At 39.1% G+C, this 19,978-nt stretch overlaps 1 protein-coding gene across 3 annotated transcripts in view; it reads left to right on the top strand.

Moving 5' to 3' along the window:
- Positions 1–19,978, top strand: part of CAPN3 (calpain 3) — a 48,354-nt gene that overhangs the window by 4,525 nt on the left and 23,851 nt on the right. For all 3 annotated transcript variants that reach the window (XM_082453092.1, XM_082453090.1, XM_082453091.1), the window contains exon 2: positions 19,810–19,879. In XM_082453092.1, the coding sequence (XP_082309218.1) occupies positions 19,810–19,879 (70 nt within the window). The remainder of the gene's footprint in view (positions 1–19,809; positions 19,880–19,978) is intronic.

Here is a 19,978-nt window from a genome sequence, read left to right on the forward strand (position 1 = left end):
GGGAAGCAACAGGGCAGGAGGCCACACAGGTGAGGGTCATCCCTCCCCTTGACCTGACCCTCAAAGACCTCTTTACCAATGAACTTGTGAAACGCTGGAGGCATGTAACTTTTCTCAGTAAAGGGCGGAAGTTAGTGTCTTGATTTACACAGGCCCAACTGGGCCAGCACACCGGGAAGTCAGAATGTGGAAAGCATAGGAGTGGGGAAATAGAGAAGCATAAAGACGCAAGCTGCCCGGAACCCGCTGAACTGTGGTGGGAGGGAGGAGGGTCTGACCTCTCAGAAGCTATGATGTGGGGATTCAGGATCTCCAAGGAACCATGAGCCCTCAGCTAACACCTGGGAAGCATGCTGCTTAAGAGAAGCTGACACTTGCTTTACCATTTTCATCCAAACTTCAGGTTTAAATAATCACCATCAGAACTTTTAGGAGTGTATTATACCCCACAAGAGCACCAGGAATAGATAGTATATATTATAAAGCAGTATCAAAGCTGCTATAAAAAAACTCCCTGTATCATAGGCTTGAAAAATGTTTGGGAACTACTACTTTTTGCCACTCCAGGTAGATGGACTTCTTTCCTGATGTTAAGGTTTTGAAGGGAAAACGATGCCCCCATCTCCTTTATTAACCTATAGTTAGTACCTTTCTCAGTCTGAAAGTTCACCCTTATTTCTAGCCAGAACTCTTCCGGCCACAATTTTAGCACATTATATCCGGCCCTGATCCAGCAGACAGTGAAATTGAGTCAGCTGATTTCCTCTAAATAGTAATTCTCCTTATTCGTGAATAATGCCACCCTTCCTTTAGTTGCTTCAGATCATATAGTCATAAAACTTCTCAACTCTACCCCATAGGTGTGATTTTTTCCAAGCCTGTAGTTGTCAGTGCTATGATCCACATACAGTCGATCCTCAGGACTTGTGGATTCTGTATTTGTGAATTCACCTACTCACTGAAATTTATTTGTAACCCCGAAATCAATATCCATGGTGCCTCTTCGGTCATTTGCTGACATGTGTAGGGCAGTGAAAAATCTGAGTCTCCCTCCATGCACGTTCCCAGCTGAAGTCAGACAACGTGACCCTCTGCCTTTTAGTTTCAGCTCTCAGACTATAACCAAGTATCGTTTTCATAGTCTGTCTGGTGCCACGTTTTTTCTCTGTTTAAAATGTCCCTGATGAAGACTTCCCTGGTGGCGCAGTGGTTAAGAATCTGCCTGCCAATGCAGGGGACATGGGTTCAAGCCCTGGTCCGGGAAGATCCCACATGCCGCGGAGCAACTAAGCCTGTGCGCCACAACTACTGAGCCTGCACTCTAGAGCCCTTGGGCCACAACTACTGAGCCCGCGTGCCACACTACTGAAGCCCGCGTGCCTAGAGCCCGTGCTCCGCAACAAGAGAAGCCACCGCGATGAGAAGTCCGCGCACTGCAACGAAGAGTAGCCCCCGCTCGCTGCTACTAGAGAAAGCCCATGCACAGCAACGAAGACCCAACACAGCCAAAAATAAAATGAATTAAAGAAAAAAAAAAGAAGAGTAAACATGTTAAAAAAAAATGAAGCAAACAGGCTGAGGGCAAATAAATAAATAAATAAATAAATAAAATGTCCCCAACGTGTAGTGCTGGAGTGCTATTTAGTGTTCCTAAGTGCAGGAAGGCTGTGACGTGCCTTGGGGAGAAAATACATGTGTTAGATAAGCTTCATTCAGGCATGAGCTATGGTGCTGTGAGTTCAATGTTAATGAATTAATAATATATATTAAATAAGGTGTCTTTAAACAGAAACACACATAAAATAAGGTTGTGTATTGATCGTAGACTCCCAGGAATCTAATGCTGTATTTCCTCCAGGTGCAATGACTCAATATTCACTAATTGAGCATTCACAGGCACAGTGACTTTATAGAACGTAACTACCATGAATAATGAGAATCAACAGTCTTCCTATGTTCTCTCTATTCCTAAATATCACAGCTTGAGATAATACCCTATGAACAGTGTGATCAGTAGGAAACACTGCAACATATTTTAATCCATTACAGTCATTATTCTCTTTGATGTTCAAATTGTCCCATCTTCAGACAATGGGAGCCTCCTACAAGTTGCCTGTATCATTTGACATGACCCCATTCATCTTCAGTAGCTTCCTTGTTTTCTGGCCACAACAAAAAGTCTCAGGCTCATCTTGTACATTTCTTGCTCTAGATCTGGAATGAATCATTTCTTCAAGGAGGCTGGTTCCTTTTAGTCTGAACTAGAGTTAAAGAAAAGGAGTGAAATGTAGAAGACAGCTGCCCACTGACTTCCTGGGACCCAGTGCTTGGCCTTTACATCAGCACTCTGAAGTTGAAAGTTTTCTGACAATCTGTGGGGACACCGGAGGTCTGTTGCTCTAACGACCTCTTCCACATGCCCATCACCTCTATAATTAACACCCCACCCTGGGTAACTTCCCCGCAGAGGGTCACTTGACCTGAGTTACTCAATTCCGAAAAGAAGAAATCCTAGCTTGGCACAAAATAAATTTAGTCCGTTCCAGTGTGAGATGAGAGGGAGGGAGCAGAGCTACAGAAACACCGAGGCTGTGTGCAGTGAGCCCTCTCTTCCTGGGCCTAGAGCCCAGTTGCTGTGCAGCTGCTTTCAGGGATATTATCTTTCCAGTAAAACCAGCTGGGAGGTCTGCTTGTAATCTGTTTTAGTGTCATCATCTGTCAGACAGTTTAGAAAGAAGTGGGGATCCCTGGGCTAGCCGCTAAGAGGAAGAATTGGGGGCATGGTGCAGAGTGGTTAAGACAGCTGGATTTAGAACCAAACAGACCTGGTCTGAACCTTGGCTCTGCCCCTAGCAAGTCACATAAACTTTCCAAGTTTCGAGTTTCTCTTCTATAATGCACATAGTGATATTCTCATCATACGGCTATATCTGAGTATCCATAACATCCTAGTAGGTGCTCAAGGTAAGGTAGCAATATTAGGATAGGCAGCTGAGGACAGGAGCATAACACGGTGACGGAGTGCACAGGCTTTCAAGTCAAAAAAAATGGATTCAAATCCCGGCTCCACCTCTTACCAATGTGACCTCGGGCAAGTTACGGACCATTCCTGGGTCTCAGTTTCCTCCCATGTGAAAAGAAAATGAAAATTCCTACTTTCATAGAGTTGTTGTAAGGATTAAACGAGATACTGTACATGACTTGCTTAGCACGATCGTCAATAGCGGTGACGGTAAATGAAAGGCAAAATGAGGTACCCAGTTGAGAGCCAGCCCCCTCTCTACTCAGCAGAGAATCATCACAGTGCCATCCTGGAGTGGGGGTGGGGGAGCATAAGTTTTGGCGCAAGTGTGACAATTCTATAAATATCGATAACTTTTAGGAATGCCTCCCATTATATTCCGCAAGACAGCAGCTCCTCCTGAAAGTCATGATGGAGACAGGACTCTAGACATCATGGGAGGAACAAGCTGAAATAACTCAGCAGTAGAGCGCTGAGAATGGGAGGGGCAGAGACAGAAATAGCCAAGAAAGGTATGAGAAGATGCATTTCATTGATTATGAATAAGGAAGAGCATCTTTTCATAATTCATGTAGTTCTTGATTATTTGTTATCTTGCTGTCCACGAAATAGCTGTTAATGTCTTTCGCTCATTTTTCTATTGAGTCATTTGTTTTTTTCAACTTGAATTATAAGCATTCTTTATGTATCCTGGATACTAATCATTTATTGTTTAGATGTGCTTTTTTTTTTCCATTTTTTGGCCGCACCACGCGGCATGTGGGATCTTAGTTCCCCAACCAGGGATCGAACCCACACCCCCTGCATTGGAAGCCCAGAGTCTTAACCACTGCACTGCCAGGGAAGTCCAAACTTTTCCCTCTTTTAAGGTTATTTTTTTACTTAAAAAATTCTAAATTAAAAGCTCTTAATTAGAAGTTCTAAATTAATTCTTAATTTATTTTTTCCTTTATAGTTAGTGCTTTTTGTGTTCTGTTAAGAATGTTTTTCCTAAACCAAAGTAATTCCTTTTTATTATCATTTAGAAACTTTATTTTTCTGCCTTCATATTTGGGTCTAGAATACATCTAGAAATGATTTTTCCATATAAGATAGGGATCACATTTTGTTTTTCCATATGGATATTCAAAGTTTCCAGCACAATTTATTAAAAAGACAATCCCTTTTACAAGGCCACTTTTTAAATAAATCAAGTATCTATCAATGCGTGGTTCTGTTTCTGCGCTCTCTGTTGTGTTCCATTGTGTGTGTCTATCTTTGTGCTAACACACCTTGTGCCAATAAGTCTTTTTTTTTTTCTCTTGGCTGAGCCACATGGCTTGCAGGATCTTAGTTCCCCGACCAGGGATTGAACCCGGGCCACAGCACTGAAAGCGCCGAGTCCGAGTAACCACTGGACTGCCAGGGAACTCCCACTAAACTCTTAGTAATTCTAATAATTTGATTGTCGATCCCAAGTTATTTGTCTATGGAGTCTATGTTTCTGTATAAATAGTTAGGTCACGTGCAAATAATAATGGGGCTGCCCAGTGCATTATGCACAACTGTATTCAGCAGCCTAATCAGTGTTTTATTGCACTGGCGAAACCCTCTAGCGTAATGTTAATAACTAAGGAGATAGCAGGCATCTTCCTCAGGTTTCCCATTTTAAAGGGAGTATTCTTAATGTTTCACTGTTGAATAGATTTTCTACACATTGATTTGTAGAAACAACTTATCATTAAGAAAGTTCCCCTCTATTCCTGCTTTGCTAAGAGTTTCTTTTAAAATCATAAATGGTTGTTGAACTTTAATACTTTTTCTGCATTTATTGAGAAAATCGTGATTTTCCTCCTTTAAACAGTTAATATACAAAATTACATTAATAGAGTTTTCCAGTATTGACCCCTTGCATTCTTAGAATAAAACAAACTTAGAGGGCTTCCCTGGTGGCGCAGTGGTTGAGAGTCTGCCTGCCAATGCAGGGGACGCGGGTTCGAGCCCTGGTCTGGGAGGATCCCACATGCCGCGGAGCGACTCGGCCCGTGAGCCACAATTACTGAGCCTGCGCGTCTGGAGCCTGTGCTCGGCAACGAGAGGCCGCGATAGTGAGAGGCCCGCGCACCGCGATGAAGAGTGGCCCCCGCTTGCCGCAACTGGAGAAAGCCCTCGCACAGAAAACGAAGACCCAACAAAGCCATACATACATACATACATACATACATACATAAAAAGAATGTAAGCAGACAAGAATAGCATTAAAAATAATAATAATTAAAAAAAAATTTTTTTTTAAATAATTAAAAAAAACAAACAAACAAACTTAGAATGTATTATCATTTTTACATGTCACTGAATTTTGGCTTACAAATCCTTTATTTAGGTTTTTGCATATATGAACATTAGTGAGATTGGCTTATTATTTCCCTTTCTGGTGCTGTCCCATTTTGGGATCAAGGTTATATTAACCTCCTAAAATGAGTGGGGAATGTTCTTTCTTCTATTCTGTGAAACAGATTGTGTAAGATGGAAGCTATATGTTTCTTAAATATTTGGTAGAATTTTGCCAGTGTTTTCTTTAAGGGAAGATTTTATCTATTAATGAAAATACAGCCTCTTCAATAATAATGGGATCATTTGAAATTGTTTTTCTTCTTGAGTCAGTGGTAATATTTATTCTTCTAGGAATTTTTAGTAACCATTTTATCTCTTTAAAAACTTTTTTTTTTTTTTTTTTACTCTAAGGTCAATCATATTGGATATTAATGTAGGTACAGCAACTTTGGGGGCAAGTTTTTGCTTGATATATATTTTTTTCATTCTTTTACTTTCAACATTTCTATGTCCTGATGTGGTGCATGGGCTCAGTAGTTGCATGCAGGGGCTTAGTTGTCCTGCGGCATGTGGGATCTTAGTTCCCCGACCAGAGATCAAACCCACGTCCCCTGCATTGGAAGGCAGATTCTTAACCACTGGACCATCAGGGAAGTCCAAAACCTTTGTCTTTTAACTGGAGATTTTAGCCTATTTACATTGATTATGAGCTTTGATGTACTTTGGGTTTATTTCTATCTTCCTAACCATAACCTTTCTGTTTGTATTTCTTTTGAAATGTTCCTTTTTCCTCTTTATGTCCTTTTAATTGATTAAAAGTGCTTTCTCTCATTTTTTTTTCTTTCTACTAGTTTGGAAGTTACTGTTTCTGTCTTTTCAGTGGTTGCCTTAAATTGTTAGCATACATATTATCTTGACGAAGCCTGAAATATCAATACCATTATTTTTCTCATAAATAATATGAGGACCATAGAGCACTTTAAGTACTCCTCTTCTAACTAATATGCCATGGTTGTTCAGAATTTTATCTCTATCTTGATTTTTTAACCTTAAAATTAGAAAATATTGTAATTTTTCAATATTTGCTTAAATTTACACACATTTGCCAATTTCTTTGTTTACTGATCCTTCCTGAGTCTTAGACTTTTGTTTCTAGAATAATTTTACTTTTTCCTAAAGTACATTGTTTAGAAGTTCCTTTAGTGGGGGTCTATTTGTAGTAAGCGTTTCAATTTTTATTTGTGTGAAATTTGCCGTCACTCTTAAAATACTTTTCCTGAGTAATCAGCCCTAGGTTGATTCTCAGTACTGTCCTCTGGATTACGTTGTCGTTGAAATCAGCAATCATTCTATTTGGTATCCCTTAATAGGCCATCTGCCTTTTCTCTCTGACTGCTTTCAAAATCCTCTCTGTCTATGGTATTCTGCTTTGTTGTGTCTAAACATGTATTTCTTTATATCTTTCCTGCTTAGGATTCATTGGGATCTTGAATCTGAGGACTGGAGTCATTAATCCATTGTAGAAAATCTCTTAGAATATTATTTTTCCCCATATTTTCTATTATCTTCTTCTTCTAGAACGCCAATGAAATATATGCTGAGCTTATCTTGCTCTATCACATATATATCTTAACCTCTTTTAAAAAAAAATTTCCCATCTTTGATTCTCTGTGTGGTATTCTAGGTGATTTCTTCTGAAGTAGCTTCCAATTCACCAATTCTCACTTTAACACCACCTAATCCAATTATTGAATTATTAAATTTAAGTGTGAACATTAATTGGATACTGGTTCAAAAACTAAAAGCATCTATAAAAGATATTTGGGGAACAACTGAAAAAATTATCACAGGGATTTGGATCTTGGATAATATTAGAGAGCAGTAGTTAATTTTCTTAGTGATAATGGCGTTACGGTCAGTAGGAGAGTGTTCTTGTCTTTAGGAGATGCCTGGTGTATCCTAAGTATATTCCTAAGTACTTAGGTATAAACTGTCATTGTACGAACAACACTCTTTCAAATGGTTCAGCAAAAAAATAATAAAATCTATACATACATATATAGATAGGTAAAACAAAGATGGCAAAATGTTAACAATTGTTGAATGTAGATGTAAGTTATATGGGTGTCCATTCTTTAAACTTTTCTGCAAGTTTGAAATTTTTCATAATAAAAAGCTAAAAAACTGTGATAGCTAAAATCTAACATTTCAATAACAGGGTTAAAATATAAAATCAAGGAAAATGAAAAAAAGAAAGAGAGAAAGGAAGAAAGGGAGAAAAAATAATTGAAAGGGAGAGAAATGTAAAAGAAATAATATAAGAATATCCCAGAACTGGGGACAAAATTCTCTACATTGAAAGGAGTCACTGAGGGCTCAGCACAAAGAATTTAAAAAATAAATAAACTCATAACAAGACACACAAATGTGGCTTTTGGAATTGGGGTGGGGGATTGTTGGGGAGAGGGAGAAGGGAGAAAACCCTAAAAGCTTTCAGAGGGAAAAGATAGGTCACATACAAAGGAATGTTCATCAAAATTGCATCATACTTCTCAACACCAGATGCCAGGAGCAATGAGACAATGCCTTAAAACTTCTGAAGGAAACTGATTTTCAACCTAAAACACCTAGACAAATTCTCAATCAAGTGCAAAGATGGAAAAGAGATAGATGGGCAAGGACTCAAGTGATTTACCTCCCACTCATCCATTCTTACGAAACTGCAAGTTGTGTGCCAATAAAATCGAGGAGTGAACCAAAGAATGTTTAAGATCCAGGAAACAGATTTCCACCCAGGAGAAGGGCAGTCAGTCCCAGGCCACTGCTCCAGACCTGGAAGATTGCTGGTCTGGTCTGTAGGGGAGAAGGGCTGCAAAGGAAGGCCTTAGGTTGGGGAGCAATGGAACCTCTAGGTTATCTATGCATTTAAGTATTTGTAAAAACTACTGCTGAAGAAAAGCATTGATGGATACATAAAAAAATCAGAGAATTATAAAGAAGAAGAGAAAAGAAACACTTATACAGAAAGGAAATGTAACACAGCATACTACTTAGTTAAGAAGTGAACGATATTTAACTAATTATATTAAAGGAAATAATGAATTTTAATTTCTCTAAGATTTACGACATAAGTATTTTGGGAAGATGATGGGCAGAGCATAATGTGAGAAACCTAAATCTCATTCCCCCAAATAGGAATTCTATTGATACTTTCTAAAAATAATAAATTAAAAAGTAATAATATAAGCATATTATTTAGAAATATAGAGGTAAATACCAGAAGAAAGAGCTAAAAGAATTAAAAGTGGCTGTCTCTGAGGAGAGAAATTTGCAGGGCAAGAGACTTCTATTCCTCTAGGTAACTTTTGTTTGACTTTTTAAAACTTTGTTCATGTATAAACTGAATAAAAATAAAATTATTTCTTAAAAAAACTGACCTGGGGCTTCCCTGGTGGCACAGTGGTTAAGAACCTGCCTGCCAATGCAGAGGACACGGGTTCGAGCCCTGGTCCGGGAAGATCCCACATGCCATGGAGCATCTAAGCCTGTGCGCCACAACTACTGAGCCTGCGCTCTAGAGCCTGCGAGCCACAACTACTGAGCCCACGTGCTGCAACTACTGAAGCCCGCACGGCCTAGAGCCTGTGCTCCGCAACAAGAGAAGTCACCGCAATGAGAAGCCTGCGCACCGCAACGAAGAGTAACCCCCACTCACCACAACTAGAGAAAGCCCGCGCGCAGCAACGACGACCCAATGCAACCAAATGTAACTAATAAATTAATTAAAAAAAAAAAAAAAAACTGACCTCAAAAATTACTTTGAGCTATTATAGTGTCCTGTAAAGCCAATGTCGTGGTTTCAAACACTAGCGAACATAGAATCCCTGACGTGCTTATTTAAATTGCAGAGTCCCAGACCCCTACCAAGAGGATCTGAATCCTTAGGTCTGGGGTAAGCCCTGGGACTCTGCATTTTAAACTTGCATCCCAGGTGATTCTGATGCAGGTAGTCCAAAGACCATACTTTGAGAAGCACGGAGTAGACAAAAACTGACAAGAGTGAACAAGTGGACAGGGAGATGGCATCCTCCTAGTGGGAAGGCTGCCAAAACGGAGTTTCCACCCATGCCAGCTCCCTGCCCTTACTCTCGAGTTGCCCGTTTGTGCATGGTGAAATTTTGAAAAAGCTGAGCTTTCTTGTGAATATATTCTGACACACATTTATCCTCCTTCCCCATCTACCACCTTCTCTGCCTCAAAGGTCCTGAACTCACAACCGTGGATGTCTGTTCACTGCCACTGGGACCCACTCTAACAGGGACTCTCATTTGAGGTCAAGCTACCTACCCTCTGGGTCCCTCTCACAGATTAGAGTCCCTAAATGGCCAGTCAAGGTCTTTGGGGGGTGGGGCAGGGACATCAGGAGAATGAAGGCTTCATTTACCTCTGACAATGGCCCGGAACAGAATCCTCCTATGCATTCAGGAGCCTGTATAGGATTAGTGTATACAGCATGTTTCGAAGGCCCCATGCTATATCCCATTGGCCGCCAGTGTTAAAGGCATGAATGCCTTTTGCTGAGGCAGGGTAAGCCTCTCTGCAACTATATTTTCTCTTTTTAAAGAAAGAATCCCAGCAAGGCTGATGGAAGTAGCCTGCAGGTCTGCAGGTCTTGTGGCCTGTCCTGGGGCTGTCCCTGGCTCTCTCGCTCCCCTTGCCGGCTCCCTGTCTGACTGGCATGGTGTCGCCCCTTGACCGTGGGCTCAGGGGCCTCCAGCCAAAGCTGCTGACTCTGACCATGGCCTTTCTCTGGGCTGTGTTCATTTGCATTGCGCTGCTGAGAGTGGAGGAGCTATATAGGCTCCAGCCCATTCACGGGAGGATTAGGCCTTGGACTGAGGGCGCAGCAGGAGAGAGGCCACAGTGAAGGCCCAGCTCCACTCCCTGAGCGGCCACCATGCCCTACCTGCTGCCAGGATTCTTCTGTGACCGTGTGATCCGGGAGAGGGACAGGAGAAACGGAGAAGGCACCGCCACACGGCCCCTCAAGTATGAGGGGCAGGATTTTGTTGTTCTCAGACAACGGTGCCTGGCTCAGAAGTGCCTCTTTGAAGACCGTGTGTTCCCAGCAGGTGTTCAGTCCCTGGGCTCCCATGAGCTGAGCCAGAAAACCAAGATGAAGGCCATCACATGGAAAAGGCCAAAGGTAGGGATAGGAGGGACGGGGCTTCAGGAGATAGTTCTTGGGGATGGGAGGTCAAGTGGTCCAGAGCCTGAGGCCACAGATCCCGGATCTGAGCAAGTGGCTTATCAACATTCTCCTACCCATTTGCCCCCCAAATACTTTCCTGCTTCCTCCTGAAACTGGAGCTGTTATTTTCTATTCCTGAACTAGAGATTATTTAATACTTTATAGATCCCTGAGACTGTAAATATTTTTAAGAGAGCTAATGCACTGACTTAAATTCGTAGTAAAACAGTAAGGAATAATTGATTATCATGTTTCTTCTCGAGAGCAGGTATTCTGGGGGTGGGAAAGTGGAGTGGGGAAGAGGACTAGGGCTCACAGTTTCAAGGAGAGTTCCCTGGAAGGTGGTGAACAGTTATGACATAGGAGGCTGCAGGAGGCTAGAGATTTGCCTTCTTAACTTCTTGCCTAAGGCTGGTTCATTAGTGATGTGTCACTTCTGTGTAAACAAAAAGGTCCATGCTGACCTGCCACACTCCCTACAGGGAGAAGCAGTTTGCTCAAGGATACCTTACTGCCTGGCGATTGAGGAGTCCATTTGTTTCAACTGTATTCAGCTACTCTGTGCTTTTCAAAGTGTGGTCTTTGGACTACATGCATCAGAATCACCTTGGGAATGCCAGTTTAAAATGCAGATTCCCAGGACTCATCCCAGACATAACTGTATTTCTATATTAACTATCTGTATTTATAATAAGCAAAACATGAGTTCCTACTAACATATACCAAAGTATTTCTCTTTGTGTGTGTATGTGTTATTATAAATGAAGTTTGTTTTTACCAAATTCCATTTGTTCATTGCTGGTATATAGGAAAGCTACTGACTTTTATATACTAACCTTCTATCCTGCAACTGTGCTTGCTTATTAGTTCCAGAAAGGTTTTTTTTTCTTTTTGTCATTTGTTTGGGATTTTCTACATAGACAATTATGTCATCTGTGAATAAAGAGCTTATTTCTTCCTTTCCAATCTTTATAAATTTTATTTCCTTTTCTTGTTTTATTTCATTAGCTAGGACTTTCAGTACGATGTTGAATAAGAGTGGTAAGAGGAGACATTTTGACTTGTTTCTGACCTTAAGGGGAAAGCATCTAATTTCTTAACATTAAATATGAAGATAATTGCAGTTCGTTTAAAACTTTTAAAAAGTAAATTTTCTTTACCAACTTGAGGGCATTCCCTTCTATTCCTAGGGGTTTTTATCATGAATGGGTATTGAATTTTGTTAAATGCTTTTTCTGCATCAACTTATATGATCATATGATTTTTCTTCTTAGCCTGTTGTGATGGATGTCATTGATTGATTTTCAAATGTTGAACCAGTCTTGCATACCTGGAATAAATCCCAGGTAAATGATATACTTGTAGTGTATAATTTTGTTTATACATTGTTGTTTTTGAGTTACTAATTTTTTTTTTGAGGATTTGGTTTCTATTTTCATAAGAGATACTGGTCTGTAGTTTTCCTTGGCAATGTCTTTTTCTGGTTTGGGTATTAGGGTAATACTGGCCTCATAGAATGAGATAGGAAGTGATCCCTCTGCTTCGATTTTTCTGGAAGATATTGTAGAGAATTTGTATCATTTCTTCCTTGAATGTTTCATAGAATTCACCAATAAAATCATCTGGATCTGGTGCTTTTTTTTTGGAGGGTTATTAATCATTGAATAAATTTCTTCAATAGGTATAGCCATATTCAGATGGTCTGTTTGTCTTTGTGTGAGTTTTGTGTCTTTTACGAAATTAGTCAATTTTATCTAAAGTTATCAAATCTGTGGGCTTAGAGGTATCTGCAGTATTCCTTTATTATCCTTTTAATGTCCATGGGATCAGTAGTGGTGATCTCTACATTTCTGCTGTTAGTAATTGGTGTCGCATCTCTTTTTTCCTTGGTGAGCATGGCTACAGGTTTATTGATTTTATTAACCTTTTCAAGAAACCAGTTTTTGGCTTTCTTGATTCTCTCTGTTGTTCTGCTATTTTCAATTTCATTGATTCTGCTCTAATCTTTCATTATTTCTTTTTTTCTGCTTGCTTTGAGCCTAAATTTTTTTTCTTTCTCTGGTGTCCTGAGGTAGAATATTGGTATTGATATCAGATCTTTCTTCTTTTCTAATATATGCATTTAATGTTACAGATTTCCCTCTAAGCACTGGTTTCACTGCATCCCACAAGTTTTGATGATATATTTTCATTTTCATTTAGTTCCAAGCAATTTTTAACTTCTCTTGAAACTTCTTCTTTGACTTTTGTGTTATTTAGAAGTGTGTTGTTTAATTTCCAAATAATTTGGGATTTTCCAGTTCTTATTGTTATTGCTTTCTAGTTTCATTCCGCTGTAGTCTGAAAACATACTTTGTATGTTTTCTATTCTTTTAAATTTGTCGAGGTGTGTTTATAGCCCAGAATGTGGTCTATCTTGGTGACTCTTCCATGTGATATTGAGAGCAGAATGCATATTCTGCTATTGGTGGGTGGAGTAGTCTATAAATGTTAATTAGATCAAGTTGATTGCTAGTGCCATTCAGGTCAACTACATCCTTATTGATTTTCTACCTGCTTGATCTATAATTACTGAACAAGGGGTGTTAAAGTCTCCAACTATAATACTAGATTTGTCTATTTTTCCTTTCAGATGTATCACTTTTTGCCTCATGTCTTTTGACACTCTGTTGTTAGGTGCATCCACATTTAGGATTGTATGTTTTCCTGGACAAAGGACTCCTTTATCATTATGTAATGCATCTCTTTATCTATGATAATTTTCCTTGTAATGAAGTCTGCTTTGTCTGAAATTTATACAGCTATTCCAGCTTTCTTTCTTTTTTTTAAATTTATCTATCTATCTATTTATTTATTTATTTTTGGCTGAGTTGGGTCTTTTGTTGCTGCGTGCGGGCTTTCTCTAGTTGTGGCGACTGGGAGCTACTCTTCGTTGTGGTGCGCGGGCTTCTCATTGCGGTGGCTTCTCTTGTTGCGGAGCACAGGCTCTAGGTGCGTGGGCTTCAGTAGTTGTGGCACGTGGGCTCAGTAGTTGTGGCTCACGGGCTCTAGAGCACAGGCTCAGTAGTTTTGGCACACGGGCTTAGTTGCTCCATAGCACGGGGGATCTTTCCAGAGCAGGGCTCGAACCCGTGTCCCCTGCATTGGCAGGCGGATTCTTAACCACTGCACCACCAGGGAAGCCCTCCAGCTTTCTTTTTTTTTTTTTAATTTATTTTTTAAATATTATCTATATTTATTGTTTTCTTTTTCTACTTGCACAACTTTCTCCTTTATTGTGAGTAGACAGTAATTGGCCTTGTATGGTATGTAACATTTTAAAATAAAACTAACTTCTCCATTCATTTGTTTATTAAAAAATATTTAATATGTATCTAGTATTTTTCTTTTTTTTAAGATTTCAGCTACTATATATATATTTTTTCCATAGTTTTAACACCTTTATTAAATCTAATAACTTTCATAAAGAGCCTGGCACACCTTAGGGAAGCATGAGCTTATTAAATATTAGCTAACCTCATTTTATGACCAAATCTCTCTTTTCCTGTTGCTCTAATATTTATTTTATCAATTGTTTTTTTTTTTTGTAAATGGATGACCACAACAAAAGCAACAATGATTGCAATTACCAAACACGAAACACACTCATACTATGTCATAATATTGACATTCAGTCCAGTAATCCTCCACTGTAACATCTCCTTTACTTTGCAGTGAAAATTGATTTGTATATTCTTTGCCTCTGAGTCCTTGTGGGATTTTTTTTTTAATTCAAACAGAAAGTCACAAAAACTATAATCATCCTCATCAGTTCACTGAGTCCCGTGTAATTAATTTTTTTTTTTCATCTTGATCTTTTGTTAGCACTTTTATGAGTTCATCAGTTTTTCATTAGAGTTCTGAAAATGCTTATCCATTCAGTTCAGCAGTACCATCAGTTACCAGAAACCTGTACTTGTCAGAGTCTTTTCCATGAATTCCTTGAAGATGAAACCCTTTTATAGGAACATATTTGCAAAAGCATCAGAGTACACCCAGAACTGTCTGTAAATGACAAAAGACTTAGAAATGACCACGGTTAAAGATTTGATGAAAGTTCATAATAATGCAATTGACAAGGAAATTTAGTTATTTCTGAGGTATACATTTTAAAGTAAAAACTAGAATTATGACTTATAACATTATACCAGAACATATAAGATTTTTAGAAATTTCATGTAATGTCTGAAACATTCACATTAATATATTTCCATACAAATAACCCAATGAAACTTTAGTATTAGTTGTTTTGTTTGTTTGTTTTTTTATACTGCAGGTTCTTATTAGTCATCAATTTTATACACATCAGTGTATAAAATCCCAGTCGCCCAATTCAGCACACCACCATCCCCACCCCACCGTGGTTTTCCCCCCTTGGTGTCCATACGTTTGTTCTCTACATCTGTGTCTCAACTTCTGCCCTGCAAACCGGTTCATCTGTACCATTTTTCTAGGTTCCACATACATGCGTTAATATACGGTATTTGTTTTTCTCTTTCTGACTTACTTCACTGTGTATGACAGTCTCTAGATCCATCCACGTCTCAACAAATGACTCAATTTCGTTCCTTTTTATGGCTGAGTAATATTCCATTGTATATATGTACCACAACTTCTTTATCAATTCGTCTGTCGATGGGCATTTAGGTTGCTTCCATGACCTGGCTATTGTAAATAGTGCTGCAATGAACATTGGGGTGCATGTGTCTTTTTGAATTATGGTTTCTCTGGGTATATGCCCAGTAGTGGGATTGCAGGATCATATGGTAAATCTATTTTTAGTTTTTTAAGGAACCTCCATATTGTTCTCCATAGTGGCTGTATCAATTTACATTCCCACCAACAGTGCAAGAGGGTTCCCTTTTCTCCACACCCTCTCCAGCATTTGTTGTTTGTAGATTTTCTGATGATGCCCATTCTAACTGGTATGAGATGATACCTCATTGTAGTTTTGATTTGCATTTCTCTAATAATTAGTGATGTTGAGCATCTTTTCATGTGCTTCTTGGCCATCTGTATGTCTTCTTTGGAGAAATGTCTATTTAGGTCTTCTGCCCATTTTTGGATTGGGTTGTTTCTTTCTTTAATATTGAGCTGAATGAGCTGTTTATATATTTTGGAGATTAATCCTTTGTCCGTTGATTCATTGGCAAATATTTTCTCCCATTCTGAGGGTTGTCTTTTCGTCTTGTTTATGGTTTCCTTTGCTGTGCTAAAGCTTTGAAGTTTCATTAGGTCCCATTTGTTTATTTTTGTTTTTATTTCCATTACTCTAGGAGGTGGATCAAAAAAGATCTTGCTGTGATTTATGTCAAAGAGTGTTCTTCCTATGTTTTCCTCTAAGAGTTTTATAGTGTCCGGTCTTACATTTAGGTCTCGAATCCATTTTGAGTTTATTTTTGTGTATGGTGTTAGGGAGTGTTCTAATTTCATTCTTTTACATGTAACTGTCCAGTTTCCCCAGCACCACTTATTGAAGAGACTGTCTTTTCTCCATTGTATATCTTTGCCTCCTTTGTCATAGATTAGTTGACCATAGGTGCGTGGGTTTATCTCTGGGCTTTCTATCTTGTTCCATTGATCTATGTTTCTGTTTTTGTGCCAGTACCATATTGTCTTGATTACTCTAGCTTTGTAGTATAGTCTGAAGTCAGGGAGTCTGATTGCTCCAGCTCCGTTTTTTTCCCTCAAGACTGCTTTGGCTATTCGGGGTCTTTTGTGTCTCCATACAAATTTTAAGATGATTTGTTCTAGTTCCGTAAAAAATGCCATTGGTAATTTGATAGGGATTGCATTGAATCTGTAGATTGCTTTGGGTAGTATAGTCATTTTCACAATATTGATTCTTCCAATCCAAGAACATGGTATATCTCTCCATCTGTTTATATCATCTTTTATTTCTTTCATCAGTGTCTTATAGTTTTCTGCATACAGGTCTTTTGTCTCCCTAGGTAGGTTTATTCCTAGGTATTTTATTCTTTTTGTTGCAATGGTAAATGGGAGTGTTTCCATAATTTCTCTTTCAGATTTTTCATCATTAGTGTATAGGAATGCAAGAGATTTCTGTGCATTAATTTTGTATCCTGAAACTTTACCAAATTCAGTGATTATCCAGCTTTCTTTTGATGAGCATTAGCATGGTATATCCTTCTCTAGCTATCCAAGTCTTTATATTTAAAGTGATTTTCTTGTAGATAACATATCATTGGGTCTTTTAAAAAAATCTATTCTCACAATCTCTATCTTTTAATTGATGTATTAGGCCATTCACATTTAAGTGATTATAATATAGTTGCATTAATATCTACTATGTTTATAATTGTTTTCTATTTGTTGCAATTTTTCTTTGTTTCTCTCCTCTCCCCTTTCCTGCATTCTCTGGTTTTAATTGAGTATTCTGTATGATTCCATTTATCTCTTCTCTTAAGTATATCAATTATACTTTTTAAAAAATGTTAATGGTTATGCTAAAGTTTCCAATATACATTTACAACTAATCTGATTTCACCTTCAAATAACATATACCACTGTATATGTAGTCTAGTACCTTATAATAGAAAATTCCCAATTCCTCCCTTTCTTCCCTCATGACATTAACATTACTGTCATGCATTTCACTTATCCATATGCTATAATTACTCAACACGTTGTTGTGATTATTACTTTAAATAATCTTTAGATTAAAAATAAGAAAAATAGGGCTTCCCTGGTGGCGTGGTGGTTAAGAATCTGCCTGCCAATGCAGGGGACACAGGTTCGAGCCCTGGTCCAGGAAGATCCCACATGCCGCAGAGCAACTAAGCCCGTGCGCCACAACTACTGAAGCCCGCGCGTCCTAGAGCCCACGCACCACGACTACTGAGCCTATGCATGGCGACTACTGAGCCTATGCACGGCAACCACTGAACGTGATTGCCCTTAATAGCCATCTGGATCTGGGTGAAGAGGGAAGCCCACCAGAACAACGTGGGCTGACAGCGGTGTTGCTCCCCAGTTGGAAATTGAGGTGTAATGCCAGGAGAAAGTAGAGTGTATTTTAAGGAGGCAAAACACTGGGGAGACAAAAATAACATATGCTGCCTATACCTTAATTGGTTTCTTTGTTTTTTAAGAGGACAGAGTCTTATTTGGAATAATGAGAGTTTTATATTTTATTAGTGGGAAATGGTTTTTAAAGACCACATTCTGGATGTTGATGTTTTCTTTACTGCTAGATTTTTACTGCTTCTAGTTTTTTTGTTTTAGTGCAGAGAGATAGAAAATTTTTTCTAGAGAGACAAAAATAAATCATGAGTTATAGATCCAATTCAACTTTAACATTGCAGGGTTGTTACTTAAGTTATTCAGTTTTATAATTTTACATATTTTCTTTTACACTAAAAATATCCTGGTTCCTAATGACATTAATGTACATTCTTATTTACCTTATCCTACATGCCAAAGTTTTGAAGTAATAACAATGTTATTTTTATTTATTATGGTTCACATTTCTTTATGGTTTTGGTTTTTTACCATAGGTTATATCCCAAAAGGAATAAACAACCAAAATTTTATATTTTAAGTCACTTGAAAGAATTCATTTTATGTGTGTGGTCATGCCATCAATTTGATAAGCAGTTTGGTTCCTTTGCTTCAATTTGCTCTCAGCTTTTAAAGATTGCTTTTTAAAATTGTCTTTAATTTTGGCTTTTAATTCTATAAAATGTATGTGATTCCTAAGTCAAAACTATTTTCAAACAGTTATATTCAGAGTTTTACTTCCATCCCTATATTCACCCCCTTAATCCTTCCCTCTCCTATAGGTAACCTTTTTAAAAATTATTGTTTCTGGTTTATCCTTCCATTGATTAAGAACTTCAGGCGGGATGTGTGTGTGGTGTGGTCTAAGCATGACTGACTTCCCATCTAGTAGGAGAGAGATTCCTGAGTGCAGGGAGCTTCAACTCATGTGGGTATACCAGCTTGTTGTGACGGGGGAGACAGAAGGAGAGGGCTGTGTCACTGGGATAAGCTTCTCGAAGCTGTGAAGAATGGTGTTAAAACAAATACACAGAATCTACAATTATTTCAAAAGTTAAAAAACAAAGCATGGGGACTTCCCTGGTGGCGCAGTGGTTAAGAATCCGCCTACCAATGCAGCGGACACGGGTTCGATCCCTGGTCCAGGAAGATCCCACATGCCGCAGAGCAACTAAGCCCGTGCGCCACAACTACTGAAGCCCGCGCGCCCTAGAGCCCACGCACCACGACTACTGAGCCTATGCACGGCGACTACTGAGCCTATGCACGGCAACCACTGAAGCCCGCGCGCCTAGAGCCCATGCTCCGCAACAAGAGAAGCCACTGCAATGAGAAGCCTGCGCACCGCAGTGAAGAGTAGCCCCCGCTTGTTGCAACTAGAGACAGCCCGCGCACAACAACGAAGACCCAACGCAGCCAAAAAATAAAAAATAATACAAAATTTAAAATAAATTTAAAAAAAACAAAAAAAAACCCCAAAGCATGACACATACAAACAAAAACAAGAGCACCCTCTGTTGGTCTCTGTTGGAATAACATAATTGGTAGTGCCTGGATTTGAAAACTGCTCATGCCAGGGGTGTCTTATTGGGTTACCTTGAATAAAGAACGCACCCGCCAACAGATGGGGAGGCCTTTGAGGCCCACACCAAATTTACCCTCGGCTCTCCCCAGCTCTCAAGTCCTGTGGCCCTTGGGACATATGCTGATACTAAATATCTATGTTACCATGTCTTGGGGGAAAAGATCTTTACTTTCCCTCCTGTACCTCTTTTCCCTGGCATAGAAAAAAAAAAGCAAGAGCCATGTTTTCTATTGTCCCTCCAAAGCTGTGACAGTAATGACACTGCCGTAACTCTCAAGGTGCATCTTTACTCAGATAGTATATCAGTGTGAGGGAGCAGTGTGGAACAATGGGAAAAGAAGCCATGTATCTGGCTTCTCTCACTTACTAGCTGTGTGTCCTTGGGCAGGTTTCTTAACCGCTCTGAGCCTTGGTGTCCTCATCTGAAAAACAAGAATGATAGTATCCAATTCATGGGCTGTTTCTGGAGGTTTAAATGAGTGGTGTGTGTTAAACTCTTGATATGTGATGTCAGTACTACGTATGGACCTCAGTAAATAATAGCTATGCTACTATTATTATTTCCTTTTTGTTTCACAGGAAATTTGTGAGAATCCCCGATTTATCATTGGCGGAGCCAACAGAACTGACATCTGTCAAGGAGATCTAGGTAGGAAAGTCCCTCGGGTCATATCTAGCCAAACAATCAAGGGGTGATTAAAAGGTGTGATCCCTTCACAGTAAGTAAAGGGACAATAATCTGGTTTTG

Source organism: Balaenoptera physalus, assembly GCF_965194825.1.
Source record: "Balaenoptera physalus genome assembly, chromosome: 2".
NCBI classification, from domain to species: Eukaryota; Metazoa; Chordata; class Mammalia; order Artiodactyla; family Balaenopteridae; genus Balaenoptera; species Balaenoptera physalus.